The sequence below is a fragment of the Pyrus communis genome, chromosome 5 (genome assembly GCF_963583255.1).
Source record: "Pyrus communis chromosome 5, drPyrComm1.1, whole genome shotgun sequence".
NCBI lineage: Eukaryota > Viridiplantae > Streptophyta > Magnoliopsida > Rosales > Rosaceae > Pyrus > Pyrus communis.
This window is the reverse complement of record NC_084807.1, coordinates 21807497-21822259: the sequence shown is the minus strand read 5'-3', so window position 1 is coordinate 21822259 and position 14763 is coordinate 21807497. Positions and strand designations below refer to the sequence as shown.

The 14763-nt window shown below is 41.0% G+C and overlaps 1 protein-coding gene across 1 annotated transcript; it reads right to left on the bottom strand.

The window, feature by feature from the left end:
• Positions 1–810: 810 nt before the first annotated feature.
• Positions 811–2061, bottom strand: LOC137734410 (bidirectional sugar transporter SWEET15-like). The gene is made up of 4 exons (XM_068473683.1): positions 1857–2061; positions 1595–1756; positions 1256–1375; positions 811–1164 (listed from the first exon to the last, which is right to left on the bottom strand). The coding sequence occupies exons 1-4, from the start codon at positions 1983–1985 to the stop codon at positions 811–813; spliced, it is 765 nt and encodes a 254-aa protein (XP_068329784.1). The 5' UTR covers positions 1986–2061.
• Positions 2062–14763: the final 12702 nt, after the last annotated feature.

The following is a 14763-nucleotide window of genomic DNA, read 5'->3' as shown; positions in this document are numbered from 1 at the left end:
TATAGTGCCACATACGTGTAGTGTCATTTTTGGTGTTCGATCATATGTATTTGTTTGAGTGCCACATACGTGATCTTGTTTGTTATTGTCATATTCTTCTCTCAGTTACGACACCTTTGAAACCTAGTTGGCCCGCATTTGTTACCTAATCTTGGTCATCATCTTGGCCATATTCTTTTTCGGATCCGTTTGTGAATTGTCTGAAATGACCACTTTTTCTTTACAGAAAAGCCTAGCTAAATACATATATTTACAAACCATGCGACAATAAATTTTCTTTGTATGTACACTATTCAAAGATTAGTTGTCCAATTTTTACTTCTTAATTTGTAGGTAAGTTTTTATGTTAAGTAACATTGTAAATCAGTGTGATCTTTGATGATCAACCTTCCTCACCACTATATATTATGTTACCCACTAATAAATATATAAAGAATGAAAGTGTTATTTATTTTAATTAAAAGTTTTTGATAGTTAAGAAAATTCCATCTGAACGACCACTACTAATATTATTTCTTTTGATGATGCCAGGAAATCTAATATCAGCCATGGTTGACTTATCCTCAGTGTAAGTGATACATATATATATATTTTTATTTTTTATAAAAGGAATATATATATTGTGTGTGTGTATAGAGAGACATATAACCAACTTGTTAATTATTAAATGCAGGCCGACATTTTATCGAATTTACAGGAAAAAATCAACGGAAGGATTCCACTCGGTGCCATATCTGGTAGCATTGTTCAGTTCCATGCTTTGGTTCTACTATGCGTTGGTAAAAACGAATGCTATGATGCTCATCACCATTAACTCATTCGGAAGTTTTGGTAAAAACGAATGCTTTGGTTCAACCTAAGTTGAAGCTCGACGGAAGCATTTTCCACATGACGATGATCATCCGTTTGTTCATGCTCCTTTGCGTCTCTAATGGCGGCGTTATTATTAACGTCGGTGTTGTAGCGATTGTTCGGTTGATCATCCACCGGATGAACGTCGGAAGTTGCTAATGTGGCTATGATCACAATGTTTTTCACGTTCTCATGTGTAGCAGCCGGTAGCTTTTTCTCATGATCGTCTATTATCACCTGTTCTCGGTTTCGGTATATCCCATACAGCAGAATCTGAAGCAGTCCCAACACAAAACCCAGAACGTTTGGAATCTACATGTGACAAATTAATTGTGGTTAATACTGTTTTTATATAGGGATGATTGATTTGAAAAAGGATTTAATTTAGTGTAATTATACTTACTACAACACATATGTCCTTGAGGAGCAATCCATATGCAAACCACATAACGGCACTCAATGTGAGGAAAAATGACAAGCCAAATGGCATAAATTCCACACTTCTTGTTCGGATAACCTGTGCCTGCAATACAAATAATAAATTGAATGAATATGTAGTTATTGATATGCGCTAGGGATGCAAGTAAAATTAATTAAAAACTGTTACGGTTCATATTGCACCTAAATTTAGTAGTTTATTATCTTAATACACTTAAAAAATAATAAAAAATAAAAAACTGAGAATGTGAAGAAAAAGAACACTAACAACTAATAGGGTCATGTGTATGATTGATTCACTTACCACAATGCTTAAGGGCGCAAACAAAACACCGGTAGAAATGGCAACATTAATCCATCCAAGAATTGGGACCCGGTATGCACTCCCCACTAGAAAGTGAGAAACGACAAGGATCATGGTGAAAAGTCCCACGTTCATAATACCAAATAGTTTCACTGTCAACTTCTGCACGCAGTAAGTTTATGGAATTAGAACATAAATATATATGTATATATATGTATATATATAGAGAGAAAAATAAATATTAAACATGAAATATACGAACCCTAGCTTCCTTTGGTGCATAAACAACGAACATGACGATGTAGATGATCTCTACAAAACTTCCGAATGAGTTAATGGTGATGAGCATCATAGCATTCGTTTTTACCAACGCATAGTAGAACCAAAGCATGGAACTGAACAATGCTACCAGATATGGCACCGAGTGGAATCCTTCCGTTCATTTTTTCCTGTAAATTCGATAAAATGTCGGCCTGCATTTAATAATTAACAAGTTGGTTATATGTCTCTCTATACACACACACAATATATATATTCCTTTTATAAAAAATAAAAAAATATATATATGTATCACTTACACTGAGGATAAGTCAACCATGGCTGATATTAGATTTCCTGGCATCATCAAAAGAAATAATATTAGTAGTGGTCGTTCAGATGGAATTTTCTTAACTATCAAAAACTTTTAATTAAAATAAATAACACTTTCATTCTTTATATATTTATTAGTGGGTAACATAATATATAGTGGTGAGGAAGGTTGATCATCAAAGATCACACTGATTTACAATGTTACTTAACATAAAAACTTACCTACAAATTAAGAAGTAAAAATTGGACAACTAATCTTTGAATAGTGTACATACAAAGAAAATTTATTGTCGCATGGTTTGTAAATATATGTATTTAGCTAGGCTTTTCTGTAAAGAAAAAGTGGTCATTTCAGACAATTCACAAACGGATCCGAAAAAGAATATGGCCAAGATGATGACCAAGATTAGGTAACAAATGCGGGCAACTAGGTTTCAAAGGTGTCATAACTGAGAGAAGAATATGACAATAACAAACAAGATCACGTATGTGGCACTCAAACAAATACATATGATCGAACACCAAAAATGACACTACACGTATGTGGCACTATATCGTGTTTGTTCTACTCTTTCATTTGGTACACCCAGCTAGCTAGTTCCCATCACAATAACTCACCTGCTTCAAATAAAAAATTTCATGGAAACAACTAGTATTTAACAAGCCACTCGCAGTTAATTTAGTGGTCAGGATGAATAGGGTGATCGGTAGATGTATGTTAAGTACAGAGTTCGAAACTCTCTAATGTAACAAAAATTAAAAAAAAGAAAAAAAGAAAAATCTCAATGAGTAATGTACACCTACTTATGCATCTTTTGTTTACCTAGAATTCCAAATGTAAATGCCCAAGGATGGTGACTGTCTGCTACTGTAGCCATAATCTCTCTAGATCTGTAAACCCTAACTAAGAAAACTCAAACTGATAATCTCTCTCTCTCTCTCTCTCTCTCTCTCTCTCTCTCTCTCTCACAACGGAAATTAAGAGGGTGATATTTATGTAGAAGAAGCTAAGGAGGAGGACTCAGTTGGTGATGAGAAACCCTAGAGCTCTCTCTATCTCTTCCTCTCGACTTATCATGCAGAGAAAATTAAAGGACTACTAGCCGAGGATGGTCGATGGGTTTACGCAGCGTGTTAATTTATATACACAAAGTGTGAGAAAAAGAATTAGGGTGTGCGTATTGAACTCATTCATGTTGCATGACAGATGGAGGATTAGTAAGTGGTGTACCATAAACTCATTCACTGAACCACAAATTTTAAGTCCCACGTGCACCACCATCGCGTGCCCGTTACCTCCGTCCAACGGCAATAAAAAAAAAAAAGCTAGAGCATTCACCATACTTCTTGACACTACTTTGGATAAGAATTAGGATCCAAATCATCACCATAATTAATCAAATAATTAATCTCACCATAAAACGAATTAGAAAGAGTTATAGCTTAGTTATGGTTAATCGGCAGTAATTTACTAAATGTTTTATGAGTTTTTCTAATAAAACATGGATTCCACGCTCCTTAAAAAAACTAATGGCTTCTTCCTACTAAAATATGAGTATGATTTTTTACGTTACTCTTTCTCGCAACGCAAAGCCGTCCTGATGATAGTAGAGCCCGATTCACGTGATTTCTCTATCTCTAATTCCAAGCACTAGTGCATGCTTTATGGCCATTGGCGCTTCGAGCCGTTTCTCTCCATCTTCAAAAGCCCTAAATGAAACACGCCTTGCCGCGTCAGCCCTAGTTGTAACTTGTAAATTCTCACAAGTCACACAGATAAGAAATTAATTTGCATATGTACGCTGAACACTTGCCACAAAGTGTAACATTTGACGTGTTACATAAGAGTATATGACAATATTGATATGATTAAATCTAAAAAATAAATACACATGTTACAATTTTAATAGAATAATAATATGACATGCGGTATTATACGTACAACAAACAAAATCTTCAAGCCTAACACACAAGTATTCACATTCACAAAGCTTATGTTCCATGCCGTTGAATATTTGTTTGGTAGTGCTTAACTGTTCATGCAATATTTACAGGCTCTCGTGTGCATCGGGGGATCATCTCACTGACTTTTTTCTTCTTCAAGTAATCAAATTCCACAATCCAAGCAGGCTGGCCAGCTTTTTTTCATATTTTTTGCGGTTATGAGATGGGAAGAGGGAGGGAGCTATTAAGTTCGGATTTCTTCAAGGGCTTTTGGGCTTGATCTTGAAGGTTGATGGATGAACGGATCTTCAAGGCTTTTGGGCTTAATCTTGAAGAACGATTGGATGTGTGAATTTGTTGAGGTTGTTGATCCAAAGGGCCGTTGGGGCTTGATCTTAGGATGAACGGATGATGAATGATGAACACTTTCTTCAAGGGCCGTCGGGGCTTGATCTTGAATAATGGTTGTGTGGATTTCTTCAAGGGCCGTTGGAGCTTGACCTTGAAGGAGGATTTGACGAAGAACGAAGAGTGCTTTCTTGATCCTTCGGGATTTGCTTGAGAGCTTTAGAGTTTCAAGGCTTCAAGGTTTTGGTGTGATGTGAATTCCTTTCTTTCTTTCTTTTCTTCCTCCCTTCCCTAAAATGAATGTCTTGGCTTCCTATTTATAGAATTCCAAAAATTGATTTTTGGATTTAAATAATCAGATGAAATAAATCATTTCTGCCAGGTATTGACACGTGTCCTATTTGATGACTTTTCCAATTTATTTCGATTTTTCGTTGAGTCACACGTTACATGTAAAATTTATGTGACACGTGAGCGTTGAAATTTTAATTATTGGTCAACATTCATTTCACCGAAATTTCGATGTCTACAAATGCCCCCACTTCAAGGCGCGTCGTTGACATGTGTTTGTCACGTGTAGAAGAAGCGTTTTGAAGTCCCTTAATGTAGATGTCAACCCAAGGGCCGTCGGGGCTTGATCTTGAATTGGGCTGGAAATTTCTTCAAGGGCCATCAAGGCTTGATCTTGAGTTCGACTGGAAGATTTTCTGGTTTCCTCCAATCGTTGATTTTCCACAAGCTTAATCTTGAACTGGGCTGGAAGATTCTTTTGGTCTCCTCCGAAGGTCTGAACTTACTCCTTTTATCTGGAGTTGAATTTGATTCAAGGGTGGTGAACACTTGATTTTGAATCGGACTTGTGATTTCTTCAAGGGCCATTGAGGCTTGATCTTGAACTGGGCTGGAGGATTTTTCTGGTCTCCTCCGCTCGTTGATTTTCCTTTGTGCTACTCTTGAACTGGGCAGCATGATTCTTTTGGTCTCCCCCCGAAGGTCTACGAGCGGTTTCAGGATATGGCAGGCAAGTACGAGGTGGAGGTGCTGACCTGTTTCTTTGTTCAATCTTTCCAATACGAATACGAATGGGAAAGATTGAAGTTTCCTTGTCCCTTCTCTGGCAGTGTATCAACCGTTGAAGATGACTACTCGAGAGCAATACTAGGTAAGCAATCAGGAATAGATTCCAGGTAGTCGGTTCCAGATCGGAAGACTGACTCCAAGTGCCGCTGACTGCTCTCTTTCACTTTGCCATGCGAGTAATAACAAAGACAAAGGAAAAGACAGGGAAAAAACATGATATGAGATACCTTTGCTTTCGCCCTTGATGATGTGAGATACTTTTGCTTTTGAAGAAGCAGCGAATGAATCAGCACATATATTTGTTGCGCTTATGTCCACATGCTTCGATCTACCATTTCCTCCTGCCTCATCTGTACTCCAGGCATCTGGTATCTTCAAAGGTTGAATAGGTTTTCTCAAGGGAAGAAGAAGAATTGAGTATTTCGAGAGGCTTTGCTGGGAGTGCGCCCTCAGAGATGAGGAAGAGTTGGGCATTTTCTTCAGGTCCGCCTTGCCATAAGAGACGAAGGTCGACACATATAAGGATTTCTTAATAGCAAGTAGTGGTACCGTTCTTTTACCCTTGTCGACAAACGTCTCTTCGATATCTAAACGACGCCTCTTCGATTTCTGAACGAGCGCCACTTTTGACAAAGTTGCACGCGTTTTCTGAAAAGCAGAGAAAGCGTCGCCGAACTTTGCGCTTGTCGGCTAAAGACGTGTAGTTGCGATGATGGCCTCCACGTGTTCTCGACTTTGTCAGATATCTTTTGACAAAGTTGAACGCATTTTCAGAAAAGCCGCGAACGCGTCGCCGAACTTCACGCAGGAAAATCCGGATTTTTGAATCGGTGGTCGTGTCGCTTGGCTTTTTACAGAGGTATCGATCACTCCAACATACACACTCTGAAAATTGCCCATTCTTGAAAATCGTCTCCGGCCTTTTGAGAATTATCTCCATCCACCCCTTCTCTCTGAACACCTTTGAAAAATGACTAACTCATCGAACCTTTGCTTAGATTTGAGTCTCAGCAGCGATCCGGTTGCACCCTGTCAAGGTAATGTATGGCGCCCTTCTTTTTTATCTTCTAACGGTCCTCTTACAGGTGAAGACTCCATGATGACGGATGCAACAACAGCTACGATAGTAGCTAGAAACCTCCTCACTCCTAAGGATAGTAGGCTGCTTTCAGGACGGTCCGATGAGTTGGCCGTTCAAGAGTCCCTCGCTCTCAGCGTTCAGTGTGCAGGCTCTGTGTCCAACATGGGCCAACGCCTACTTGCTCGCTCCCGTCAGGTTGAATCGTTGATGGCAGAGGTGGAAAGTCTCAAGCAAGAGATCAAGCAGCTGAAGTATGAGAATAGAAGTTTGCACGTGCTTGCAAACAACTATTCGACGGGCATGAAGAGGAAGCTTGATGAGCTGCAAGAGTCTGAAGGTCAGATTCAAAGTGACCGTCAAAGGTTTTCGTCTTTCCTCCAGAGGCACCTTTTTCCTGGGTCATCTAGCGTTCCACCCAGTATTGAGGCCTGGAATGCTCTAGCTTCAATGCCTCCCGTTCCGATGCCTTCTGCTCCGATGCCTTCCGCTTCTAGAGTTTTGCCAAGTAATGGGGCTTCACGTGAACATCCTTTGTGAAAGCTCCATCTTTTTTTTTTTTTTTTTTTTTTTTTTTTTTGTTTTGTTTTTGTACACACTTGTAATTTCTTGGAGATTAATGGACATACTTTATTTTATTCAGTGTATTGTGCTAAATACAGATAAAACATATACATCACCGTCCATCATTATTCCTTTTTATTTTATTTTATTATTTATTATTATTATTATTATTATTATTTTTTTTTTTGCTTTTCTTTGCTTTCGGTGGCACTGATCCACCATTCATTTATATCTATATATATATATATATATATATATATATATATATATATATATTTTTTTTTTTTTTTTTTTTTTGGATGGTGCTGTCCCACCAAAGTTTTTTTTTTTTTTTTTTTTTTTTTTTTTTACTTTCATCATTACTTCCCAACATAATCATTTCCTTTTACTTTATTTTATTATTTTTTATTATTTTATTTTATTTTACTTTTGCTTTCGATGGCGTTGATCCACCAAAATGTTTTTTTATTTATTTTTTATTTTTTTTATTTTATTTTTTTATTCTTTACTTTCATCATTACTTCCCAACATAATCATTTCCTTTTACTTTATTTTATTATTTTTTATTATTTTATTTTACTTTTGCTTTTGCTTTCGGTGGCGTTGATCCACCAAAATGTTTTTTTTTTTTATTCTTTACTTTCATCATTACTTCCCAACATAATCATTTCCTTTTACTTTATTTTATTATTTTTTATTCTACATCGTCAGTTTTTTTTTTTTTTGTAAGAAGGTTGAGGCTGCAAGGTTAAGGCTGCCAAACCGACGAAGAATCCAGAAACGCATCGAAAGTCTGCTTTGCTTGACTCAGTCTCCACGGGCCTCAAATTGTTACAAAAATTCCATTGATGGCACATGCGGAAGGCGGTTTGGCAGCTGGTGCTGTCTTTGAAAGATGTTTCCCAACATCATTATTGCTACCTCTTTTTTATTAAGGTGCTTCCCAACATCATTATTGCTACCTCTTTTTTTTTTTTTTTCCTTTTTCTTTTGAAAGATGCTTCCCAACATCATTATTTTTTATTTTTTTTATTTTTTATAGTGATCTGCAAGGCTGAGGCTGTCAAACCGACGAAGAACCCAGGAACGCATAAATTGGTGGTGTAGAAAGAGTTGTGTTGTGCAAATATTACAAAGGGATTTTGCTGTGTAATGCCTTTTGCCGCTGCTTGGAGCTTGTTGCAGTGTGTCACTTTTACCGTGTGGGGTTATGCAAAAGACTGCAGCGAGTTTATGCTGTGTAGTGCCTTTTGATCATAATTTTCCTCGGTGGTGACGTTGTTGTGCCTCTTGCTGCTGCTTGCTGCACCGTCATCGCTGCACTGTTCGCTGCACACTATTGCACTGTCTGTTGTCCTGCTGTTCAAGTTTTGTGACATTTTATTTTATTTTATTTATTTTTTTTTTTTTTTGCGATCATGGTATTTTTCAAATGTTTTAAGAGCAACACCATCACCATTCTCGCGAAGGAAGGTGATTCGCAAGATAGGGGAACAACGCTGAAGATTTACGCCCCACTGACTGGCCTTAAGGCGCTTGCTCTTCCTACAAAAGACAACTCCATGCATATTAAGTCGTGGTCTTCTGAAGTATCTTGGAAGGTGGCAGACTTCGTTCGATCAAATACGGAGAAGAAGGCGTGCACACTGGGGATTCTTATCTTGAACCCTTCGCACCATGCTCGTGACAATCATCCGGCTCCGTTTAAACTTCTTGGAGATCACATCCGCAGCGGAGCTATGGCTTGGAATGATGTCTTGTCGACTATCGGAGAAGCTGTTTTTGCTGAGTCTTATTGGGAGTGGCTTGAAGATGTCTTGGGCCGATCTAAACATGTGCTTACTAGCATGGGCATTTACCATGCCGTGTACGCATCTTTGTTTAGTTATGATCTCCATCATTCTGTCATTCACGCGTTCTTCGAGCATTGGTGTTCAGCGACTAACACGCTTCATACAGCTCAAGGAGAGATGTCAATTTCACTTTGGGATCTCCACAAGATAGGGGGATTGCCAATCCAAGGTAAGTTTTATGACAAGGTCGTTCCTAGTGCGGAGGAACTTTCTCTCTGCAATAACCGAGGATTGCCTGCGAGTTGTCGCTGTTTATTTTGGGCATACCACAAGCTTTCCCAAGATGCTCAAGGCAAATCAGGCGTGAAAATGTCTTCATGGATCCGCTTCTGGTATTGGGAGGACACAAGGTACAAGAAGTCCTCGAAGAGAAGAAGTTGCAACAAAACCACTAAGCCAAAGGGAGACTCATATCCGTCTGGTGCCATTGGTTCAGCTAGGCGCCGTTCCCCCGCCGAGTTGAGAGCGTTTGAGGACCTTGGCATAGCATCAGAGCATGTGGAAGAATCTTACCTAGCTGCTTTCTTAGCTTGTTGGCTTTGTAAGTTTGTTTTTCCAATCGGCGACGTCAACCTTGTTCGTCTTGGGGTTTTCAAAGTTGCTAGCAAGATGGCTGCAGGTGAATCTTTCAGTCTTGCTATCCCGGTTTTGGCCAATATTTATAACGGCTTGAGTGTTGTTTCGAACTCGGCAAACACTTAAGATCGTGCTGCGGTTCTTCCCTACCACTATGTGTATAGTTGGTTGGGTGAGTACTTTGGCACTCATTTTTTTTCTTCAACTCTAAACAAGTTAGGGCATTTGATGACGAAGTATTCTGGCGTGCTTTCTTCGAAGAGCTTCGATGATTCCCAGGCGCAAGCACTGTTTAGAAGCTGCGAAGGCTTGAAGATGGACTATCTGGCGCGAGTTGGCTTGGTGCGGCGAGGCATCATGGACGATTCGCATCTTCGCTTCTCAGACTTATCTTATCTTATAAGTCTTCGCTCAGGGTATGTTTCTTTGCGGCAAGAAGATCGATGCATTGTTCAGTCGTATAGTCCCCACCGTTTCAGCAGGCAATTTGGTTTTGTCCAACATGTGCCAGGCAAGCTGAAGGAAAAAAACCAATTAGACTCCTTGCAAGCCGTGTATATGCATTGGGAGTCTTGTACCCGTGCATGTACAAATGCTTCTATCACCCTGCCGGCAAAAGACGAGTTCAAGAGTAGTCCAGTAACATGTGCTTACGTAAGTTGGTGGTCAAAGGTATATTATGAGAATTCGGGGATGGCAAGTGGTACCAATTCTTCTCATTCACACCTTAATGTATTGAAGGAGGGGTGTTCTGTGGTTCCTACACAACTGATATCTTTTGATTGCGCGAGTGCTGCTACTTTGCAAGATAGACCAGTGGTTTTAGTCCCTCAATGCCCACGCTTGTCTTCTCAACATCTGGATGTATCTGAAGAGGCTGGTGATGAAGTTGATTCGCACGAAGATGGACTTGTTTTGCGGCAGGGTCAACAAGTTTTAAACAAGCGACGTCTTGAAGGCGCTCAGGCTGATAGCGATGTCAATTTTCATCATAAGAAGAAAGAAGTGTTTAGGCTCCCTCAACTCGATGGTAGTGTGTCGTTTGGGAAAGACGTATGCATCTTCTTCTCTCTTATGACTTCTTCTGCTTTCATTGTTCTAGCTTTTGTTTCTAACAGCTTTCTTTGTTTTCTTTAGGTTGGGCCTTCTTGTTCTTTTGACTTGGCGACCACAGGTATTTATTCTTATACGGAGATGCTATTTGGAGGCGACCTACCCACAGGCGAGGAGATTGGGGATCCACCTGGTACAGAGCTTATCCTAAGTTCGTCAAGTTTCCCAAGTTTGCCGTGTGTAGGTGGAGGCATGCAAGATCCTGTCATGCATTCTACACCTTTGCCAGCTAGCTCTGAGATCTCTCTGAGAGGGCCAAACCTTAGTGGTACTGAGCAGCTTATTCATCGCATCAATCTTCGTGCGGCAATGGATATCAAGAGCCATATTGAGGGGAGGATTTTGAAATGCCCGTCGGAGGACCTTGCGTTGCTTAAAGAGGACTTGTCGAAACTTATTTCTGCAATTGACAATCTTAACATTGATTCTTCATCCTTGAAGATCAAGATTGCCGAAATTATGGCCGCCTCAACTGAGTATTCTTCCTTGCGTGTTATTTCCTCGAAGAAGTTGAGTCCAGATGTTAGAGCTCACCAACTTGCTGCAATAGACTTGTCACTAACCCAAGCCCGGTCTTCTCAGCAAGCTGCTTCGGGAGATTATCAATCTACAGAGACTTCTTTAGCTTCCGTCCGGGTACGTCTAGATACGTTGATGCGAGAACAAGAACAGCTTGGCATCGAGGCATCAAAACTTGAAAGTGTTCTCGGGGAGCAGGGAGTTACACTTTCTCAATGCCAAGAGGAGATTTCACGCCTAGAACAAGAGAAAGACATGGCTATGGAGTTGCCCATCCTGTCTCTCACTAAGGTAGAGACTTTGAAGGCTTTGGAAGGCTTGCTTGAAGACCGCCTCCTTAGTTTTAGGGACATAGTTTTCGAGTAGTGTCTTTTGCCCTTTTTCTTTTGTAATCAGACTTTTTCCTTCAAAGAAATAAAATGTTTGCATTCTTGAATTTGCTCTTTATTCTTCAAAGCGTTTTTTTTTTTTTTTTTTTTTTTTTTTTTGAGATGTGACTGTACTTGAAGTTTTGAAGTTTCAAGTTGCCTACGTACCCTTGGTTGAGGAGGGATCAAGTCATGACGTAGTTCAAATGAGTGATGGTTTTTTTTTGATGATTTTGCCGTACACAGTTTATGCTCTTGCGGGCCAGGAGCGTGGTGCGTTTGCTTTAGGGGTAGTAGCGCTTCAAAAATCTGCCGTTGATGGGGCCGATCTTCAACCCGTCTTCTGCCATGATTAAGTAGGCGCCATTGGTGTAGATCTCTTGTATTACGTAGGGTCCATCCCACTTTGATGTGAACTTGCTTTTTGTCTTATGAGTTGTAATGATAGGCCTACGCAATGCCAGCACGAGATCTCCGGCTTGGAAAGACCTTGGGCGGACTTTCTTGTTGAATGCATTGGCTAACCGTGCTTGGTAGCATTCCAAGTGTTGTTGAGCTTCGAGCCTTCTCTCATCCAGCGCTTCCAACTCCTGAAGGCGCAACTTTGCATTTTCTTCATCAGTCAAGCCTTCTTGTATAGCCATCCTTAATGAGGGGATTTGACTTTCAAGCGGTAGAACAGCTTCTACGCCATATACGAGAGAATAAGGTGTAGCTTGGGTAGGAGTCCTATGTGTAGTCCTATATGCCCAAAGTGCTTCACTTATTCTTTCATGCCAGTCTCTCTTTGTTCGGCCGATTACCTTTTTCAGGAGGTTGCACAGCGTCTTGTTGAATGCTTCCGCAAGGCCGTTGGCCGGAGCATGATACATGGAAGACTTGTGCTGCTTGAACTTGTATTTGTTGCAAAGCTCGTCCACGAGTCGGTTGGAGAACTGCTTTCCGTTGTCAGTGATAATGTAGCGAGGCACCCCATATCGATGGATGATATGCTCCTTGATGAAACGAACAACATTTTCCTTTTTTACTTCCCTTAAAGGTATGGCTTCAGCCCACTTGGAGAAGTAATCTGTTGCAGCTAGGATGTAAGCTTCCTCTGCAGATGACTTTGGCGTAATTGGTCCTACAACGTCCAATCCCCATGCGTCGAACGGCCATGAAGCAACTGTAGGGTGTAATGGTTCAGGCGGTTGATGTATGAAGTTGGCGTGGAATTGGCAGGCTTGGCACCTTTTGGCGTGTTCCAGGCAGTCCTTCACCATGCTCGGCCAGTAGTAACCCATTCTTTTAAGCTGGAAATGTAGCTTTGGTCCAGATTGATGTGCCCCACACATACCTGAATGTGCTTCTTCCATGGCTTGATTAACTTCTTCCTCACCTAGGCATCTCAGGAGCAGTCCTTCAAAAGAGCGTCGGTAGAGTGTTCCTTTGTAGTAAAGGAAGCAAGGTGCTCGTCGACGTATTTCGGAACGGTGTCTAAGATCATCTGGAAGCTTTCCGTGCTCTAAGTAGTCGATCAGCGGCTGTCTCCACTCTTCAGCATCAACTGGAAGTACTGATATGACATTTGTATCATCTAGTGACATTTCATTAACGAGCGGAATCACCCATCTTTGGCAAACTGGCACGTCTGCAACTTCATCTTTTCCTAGTGTCATACTCGAGGCTAGATTGGCGAGAGCGTCCGCCATTTGATTTTCCTTTCTTGGCACATGTTCTAGTGTCACAGCTCCGAACTTTTGTAGCAGTTGGGTTGCTAGCCGGAAGTATGGGACGAGATCATCCTTCCTCACCTCATACTCAGTTAAGAGTTGATTGATTATGAGCTTGGAATCGCCATATACCTCAAGAGCTGTGATCTCCATGTTGATCGCCATTTGGAGCCCGATGATCAATGCTTGGTACTCAGCAACATTGTTGGAGCATAGCTCATTCAGCTGGAAGGAGTAAGGTAGTATGTGCCTTTGTGGTGACATGAATACTACTCCTGCCCCCGCTCCGTCTGCTCGTGCGGATCCGTCGAAGAACATCGTCCATGTCGGGAAGATGTCGATGTAGAACACCTCCTCGTCAGGCAAGTCGTCTGAGATTTTCCAATCAGCCGGGATTGGATGATCGGCAAGGAAGTCTGCTAGCGCTTGTCCCTTGACACCTTTAGCTGGGACGTAGATGATCTCATATTGATTAAGAAGCAAAGCCCATTTAGCGAGTCGCCCTGTCAAGACTGGCTTAGTCATAACATATTTGACATGGTCGGCTTTAGCAACCAAGTGGATGGTGTAAGCATGCATGTAATGTCTGAGTTTCTGAATGGCAAACACTAAAGCGAGGCACATCTTTTCTATTGGGGAATAGTTCAACTCAGCGCCTGTGAGAGTTCGACTGAGGTAGTAAAGTGCTCCTTCTTTTTGGGATTCATTCTCTTGCGCCAAGAGCGCTCCGATTGAACTTTCCTGAGCAGCAATATACAATATGAGTGGTTTCCCGGGCACAGGTGCCCCCAGGACAGGTGGACTTGACAAATATTTCTTTATGCTTTCAAAAGCATTATGACATGCTTTGTCCCATACGAATGGAACATCTTTCTTCATAAGGTGACTAAACGGTTGACAACGCCCTGCGAGGTTGGAGATGAAGCGTCTGATGAAGGCTAGCCGTCCTTGTAGACTTTTCAGCTCGTGCAGGTTTCTTGGCTCGGGCATGCTTTGAATGGTCTTGATCTTTGATTGGTCTACTTCAATACCACGGTGCTTGACGATGAAGCCGAGGAATTTTCCAGAGGTGACGCCAAACGCACACTTTAACGGGTTCATCTTGAGGTTGTATTTTCGCAGCCTTTCGAACACTATTCGCAGATCCTTCAAGTGGTCTGATCTTTTCTTCGTCTTAACCACCACATCATCTACGTAACATTCTACGTTTTTGTGTAGCATGTCGTTGAAGATTTTCTGCATTGCCCGTTGATACGTAGCTCCAGCGTTCTTTAGACCAAAGGGCATCACCTTGTAGCAGTAGATACCTTTTGGAGTACGAAAGGCTGTTAGTTCCTCGTCCTCGAGGGCCATGCGAATTTGATTGTACCCAGAAGAGCCATCCATGAATGATAATGCCTCATGGCCAGTGGTTGCATCCACC

What these genes read in the sequence shown, in the direction of transcription:
- LOC137734410 (XM_068473683.1), bottom strand. Translation starts at nt 1,985, where the DNA reads ATGCTTTGGTTCTACTATGCGTTGGTAAAAACGAATGCTATGATGCTC. An exon ending in ATGCACCAAAGGAAGCTAGG is followed by an intron (nt 1,757 to 1,856) that starts GTTCGTATATTT and finishes TACTGCGTGCAG; the next exon opens with AAGTTGACAGTGAAACTATT. An exon ending in TCAAGGACATATGTGTTGTA is followed by an intron (nt 1,165 to 1,255) that starts GTAAGTATAATT and finishes TGTCACATGTAG; the next exon opens with ATTCCAAACGTTCTGGGTTT.